At 44.6% G+C, this 6000-nt stretch overlaps 1 protein-coding gene across 1 annotated transcript in view; it reads left to right on the top strand.

The window, feature by feature from the left end:
• The window catches only part of FTH1 (ferritin, heavy polypeptide 1), a 7977-nt gene extending 4879 nt beyond the window's left edge, over nt 1-3098 (top strand). Inside the window, exons 3-4 of the mRNA XM_015409371.1 lie at nt 1610-1735; nt 2789-3098. Of these exons, the coding sequence (XP_015264857.1) occupies nt 1610-1735; nt 2789-2953 (291 nt within the window). The 3' untranslated portion in view covers nt 2954-3098. The remainder of the gene's footprint in view (nt 1-1609; nt 1736-2788) is intronic.
• The last annotated feature ends 2902 nt before the right edge of the window (nt 3099-6000 follow it).

Below are 6000 nucleotides of genomic sequence, written 5' to 3'. Positions count from 1 at the left end.
GGGTGGGGTGAGGCAGGCGATGGAAGGCCGATGCCTCCGTCGCCTGGCTGGAGTGGCCGCGGGGGGGTCTGGAGCCGCGGTCGCCCGGGCCGAGATTGGGGGGGCAAGGCGGGCGACAGAAGGCCGATGCCTCCGTCGCCCGGCCCTCTACAGAATCCACCCCCCAAACCTCCAGGTATTTCCCTCCTTAGAGCTGGCAACCCTACATTCCCCTCAGTGCCTGTTGGTAAGCAACTAAGGTTGGTCCTGTCACCTACTTTGGCCTTTGGGAGAAAACACATTGGGGCCAGTCCTGATAGCGTTGCCAACTCCAGATGGGAAATTCCTGGAGATTTGAGGGATGGAGCCTGAAGAGGGTGAGGTTTGAAGAGGGGTGGGACCTCAGGTACACTGCCATAGACTCCACCCTCCAAACCAGTCAGTCCCACATAGGGAACCATTGTTGCCAATCTCCAGGTGAGGGCTGGAGAGCACTCAGAATTACAACTGCTCTGCAGAAGGGAGGGCAGAAGTCAGCTGAAGTCAAAGGGGCAGATAATGGTAGGTTGATGGTTAGCTGCGAAGGAGATGGGGTTGCCAACGACATGCTGACAAATTCCTGGGGATTTGAGGGGTGGAGCCTGGAGAGGGTGGGGTTTGCAGAGGGGTGGGACCTCAGACAGGTAGAATGCCACTTTGTCCTGGGTAACAATTGCTGCCAATCTCCAGGTGAGGGCTACAGATCACTCACAATTACAACTGCTCTTCAGGTAGCAGAGATCAGTTCCTCTGGAGAAAACAGTGGACTCTGTCATTATACCCTGCTGAGGTCACCACAGCAAATTGACACTGTTTGCCCAAAGCCAGAGCACTCCCCCAGAGCCTCTTTCTAGATCTCGTTGTATTGCTTTCACAACGGGCTTTACTGCTAGTATATATATAAAATATGAGAAAAGCATTCACACATGTGCACATACCCATGGTACAGTTCAGCCGTAATCATGTGCCTGAACCTCAAGGCAGCAGTTTTCAAAATGTGCTCCCGGGAGCTCTGGGGCTCATGGAGGGGAGGGTCTCTTCATAAGAATATCAGTGAGGGGCAAGTTTGCCTGCCATTGCTGCTGTACAGCTGTGCCTGATGAAAAGTGTTTAGGATAGACTTGGCTCATGCAGAGCCACGGTGAGTCACAGCAGGCTTGGCTTGTGAAGGGTGTGCATTGTAGAAGTGTTCCCAAACCTGTGCAAGATGGCCATGCAGTTCTGCTTTGCAAGGGTTCCCTTAAGGTAAGGAACTCAAAAACCACAAGGGTAAGTTGGTATCTCAGTGCCTTCCAGAACCATGGTGCGATGAAAACACAGTTTGAGAATCTCACTGTCATGGAAACCGTAGTTTATACTGATCCAATAGTGATGGTGCTTGTGAACTGGGATGCTTGCCTAAATGTAAGTAGGTGTTTCATGTCACTTCATTGTTTCCTAGGCGATGCTAACTAAGCAAGTGTCTTATGTCGGAGAAAGAATTCCGAGCACCTTGGAGTGTGTGTGCAGGAGGAGGAGGAGGTCTGCTGTGATAGGCATCCTGGGTTGTTTGGATCTCTGACGTGAAAATGTTCTGTTTTTCCTTTGTCAGAAACCAGATCGCGATGACTGGGAGAGTGGACTGACAGCAATGGAGTGTGCTTTGCACTTGGAGAAGAATGTGAACCAGTCTCTGTTGGAACTGCATAAACTGGCAACTGACAAAAATGATCCCCATGTAGGTTGCCGCTAATGAACATGCCATGCTCAAATGGAAGTCGTTGCACAGACCGACTGCTTTGTGCCATGTCACTGTCCATGGTGCACTAGCAATTCTGCCGTAGCCTTTTTTTAAAAAAGAAAGATGTAGTTAGGGGGAGGTGACTTTAGAAATAGATTTACGGGTAGTATAAGCAGGGACTGTAAGTAAAATGGGAGCAAGTAAATAATTGGAATGGCAAACTCATAGGGTGTGCATATGTGGGATTCCAGATGTGTCGGTGGGGTGTAGAATGTAGCTTCCTAAGCTGTGGAAGACATTTTAAAAATAAGTTTTATCCCCAATGTTGCCAAATATACACCTGAAGATATAAGCATTACCTGCTGAACTATTAACGTGGAAGCTGAATAAGGTTATTCTGTGGTTATGGCTCCAGTTTATGTATACTAGCAGAACAGAACTGTAGTAACTGACAAATTATAGGGTAAACCATACAAACCAAAGTTTGCATAACTAATTCATAGCGGGTGGGGGGTGGAAAGTGCTGTCAAGTTGCACCGAACTTATGGCCACTCCGTGGGGTTTCCAAGGCAAGAGATGTTCAGAGGTAGTTTGCCATTGTCTACCTCTGCGTAGCAACTCTAGACTCCATGATGGTCCCCCATCCAAATACTAACCACGGCTGACCTTGCTCCCGAGGTCTGATGAGATTGGGCTATCCTGGGCCATCCAGATGTCAGGGTAACTAATTCATGCAGCGGGATGCATTTTTATTGCCGCAGAACTTAAGACCTCCACAGATCACAGAACTCCACAGTGTGAGTTACCCACAGTCCCTGAGGTCAACAATAATATCCTTGGAATTCTTCAGTGCACCCATGAATGGAGATTATTGAATGATAGTGATTGCATCTGCGCAGGGAGAAATGAAGACTAGAAGGAAGAGAAGCATGTCTGAGTTGAAAACCCAGACTAAGGATGTCACACTGTTTCTTTAGAGCATCATTGGCTTTCTGTGGGCTAGATGTGTGTGTGCTTCTGTTTAACCTACACCACTCTGTTTCCTTCCAGTTATGTGACTTCATTGAGACGCACTATCTGGATGAGCAGGTCAAATCTATCAAGGAGCTGGGTGATCATGTGACCAATCTGCGCAAGATGGGGGCACCAACATCTGGAATGGCAGAATACCTGTTTGACAAGCACACCTTGGGAGAAAGTGACAGTGAGAACTAGAAGCCTGCCATTAGTGCCTCACTGGGACTAGAGCTTTTGTTTGACATGCATGTGTCTTTGATTAATCCCTAACACTGTCCATGACTGTAAAATAAATCAAATTTTTTGTGTTGTATCTCATGCCCAATAAACTGACTTGGTTCCAGTTGGTTTCAGCTGTGCTGTCATGTGTAGGGAGTCGAAGTGCCAGTGAAATATACCATGCAGTAAAGTATTTCTGCTGAAGTTGGCTTCTAGGTCTCCATTGCTCTTTCTTTGGGGGCATTGTCTGGTACGCAACAGCTCTCCCACTTTTTGCCATTGACGGGTACTAGTGAGTTAGTGGGGCTAAATTTTTAACTTCCATGCTCAAGTTCATTACAATTGCACAGGGTCAATTCATTTTTGGAAGTAAAAATGCTCAGATGCTGCCCTAGATTGATGAACCCACTATAGCACATGATTTTGTGGGCTTTTTGCAATTGCTGGAATTCGTAAAAGCAACTACACATACCTATATACACAAAGCTGTCGGATCATTGGTCTATCGAAGTCATTATTGGTCTACTCAGACTGGCAGTGGCTTTCCAGGGTCCCAGTTCAAGGTCTTCCACATCAGCTACTACCAGACTTTTCAACTGGAGATGCTGTCATTGAACCTAGGATCTTCTGTCAGCAAAACAGACACTCCACCATGGGATTTGATGGTTTTAACATGGCCGTCATTAGTACTTTAATACATTTTTATCACGTTGCTTCAGGCCGGCAATCGAAGCTTGGGATGCAAATGAAAAGTCTTCGGAGGTAACTAGAAATCAGAACTAAGTTCTGTTCATTACTGCTACATCTTTCCAAGTATACCAGTTTTGATGACATTCATGCAGAGCTTTACTAATCTGCTACTTCAACATCATTTTATGTACATCCTGAGATAATGAAGCACATAGGTGTCAGCAATTTTAAGGTCTCGTGTTTCTCCCAGTACAGGGATAAGTCATGCTTTGGGAACCCCCAAGCTATAACTGGCTACAGGGGAAATACACAAAACATCCAATGGTCTTAGTAAAACATGTCAATGCTATTACTTGAGTAGGTCTTGATTATTTTGAAGGAGCCCCGCAGGATGGCTGGATAACTGCCCAGTGGCATAGTTTCCTCTAATGAACTTGGACAGTCATTTGTTTGCAATAGATTGAAATTTACTAAAAATAACAGCTGCAGCACACTATTTACAATGAGCAGAAGGGCTAGAAAAGCAATACTGTTAGCTCATGTTGAATCAATGATTGTGTGGAAGGTACAAAGTCCTGCCTCATGCTTGGAAACCAGGACCATCTATTGTAGTCAAAATAGTACATTCAATTATGTGTATAGTGGAGATTCTTTAATGCCAGTCTAACTTCTTATAACCAAGATGGGTAGCTGTGTTTGTCTGTAGCAGAAGAAAAGAGCAAGACTTCAGTAGCACCTTAAAAGACCAACAAAATTTGTGGTATACTTGTAGAGCTCATACCCTACACTACCACAAATTTTGTTAGTCTGTAAGGTGCTACTGGGCTCTTGTTCTAACTGAAAAGGTTGCAGATTATTTTTATCAAGGGAATTTCCTCCTTGTTATGTAGGCATTGGCTTTTGTTACAGCTGTGTACTCCAGACAGCAAGGGGGTGGTGGCAGAGAAGCGAGAATGGCCACAGTTCTCGTATCATTTGAGGCTTCCAGTGTGTGTGTGTGTGTGGGGGGGGAAAGGTTCAGTTGCAAATGTTGGTCCTAAGTTTTGTAACTGAACTTTTCATACCCATTCGAATGCAGTGTTGGCAATTGAGAGTTTTTCCTGGGCAGGCAAGAGTTTGTTGCTCAAGGTGTTATGGAAAGTACAAAGTGCTCATGTAATTTTACTTGGTAAAACAGGTAGGGTGTTGTCGCTACTTCTGCTCATACTATTTAAGTAATTAGGAAGTGAAATGTTTTCTTCATGGGTGGCTTCACTTGTCACCTGCTTTTTCGAAGTGAATCATAGCCCAAGGAGCATGAGAACCTAAAAAGTATGACACCAGTTTCTTTTTGCTTGCTTGGTGGAGGATCAGGGTGCAATGTCAGGCATTTTTATAGTGTAAGAAACCTAATCAGTGCCATAGCTCATCTAAACAGCAAATGCTTGTTCGTTTGGAGGTTATTAATGTCTGAGTCTCAGTTTTATTTAACTTCATTTATTCCCTGCAATTCTCCCCAGTGGGGACCAATCCGCCCTCTAAGCTGTGCTGTCTCGTGAGCAAAAATTCTACTTTGTGAGCTACTGGCATTAAAGTTGTGAGCGAGCGATTTGGCTGCTGCCTAAATTAGTTTGCCACCATCCTTCCCAAGCTAAGACAGAAATGTGTGAGCCTGAGGCTAAAAAACTGTGAGCTGGCTCACACTAACTCAGCTTAGAGGGAACACTGGTGGGAATCCCAAGTGCCTTCCATCATTCTCCTGCGTAGTGTGTTTATTTTCTAAAGGCAGTTATACTTGTAGAGCAGGATTTCTCAAACATCTATTTCATTTATACTCACCTTTCTCCCCAATGAGAACTCAAAGTGGCTTCATCATTCTCTCCTCCATTTTACCCTCACCTAGAGCTCAGTTTTCTTCATATTAAAATTGGAGGCACACTTCACTCTTGGGCATCCTTGCTGCAGGAGAGCCCCTTCAAAATCGCCTGCTAGTGTTTTGCCTTCCTGTTACCCAGTAAGTCAGGGGGGCCAAACTTGCTTAATGTTAAGAGCCACATAGAATAAATGCCAGATGTCTGAGAGCTGCAGGACATGAACAAATATTACACACACGTTCTTATTGAAAAATATGAAAAATTTGCTTTTTATTAACATTAATTGTGACTGCCAGAAATAAAAACAAAAGGGGTAAAAACAGATATTGATAATATTTATTTGTCCAATGACATTTGTCTGCTAATGATATTTATTTGTTAGAGGTAAAGAGAGAGGTGGAAAGAAAACGAAAAAGGTGGGAAGGAAATAGATGGGAGGGAGAGGTGGAAAGAAAGCAACTTTAACTTTAAATGCATCCTCCA

The sequence above is a fragment of the Gekko japonicus genome, unplaced genomic scaffold, assembly GCF_001447785.1.
Source record: "Gekko japonicus isolate JY-2015 unplaced genomic scaffold, Gekko_japonicus_V1.1 scaffold730, whole genome shotgun sequence".
Classification (NCBI taxonomy): Eukaryota; Metazoa; Chordata; class Lepidosauria; order Squamata; family Gekkonidae; genus Gekko; species Gekko japonicus.
This window is presented reverse-complemented; position numbering and strand designations above follow the sequence as displayed.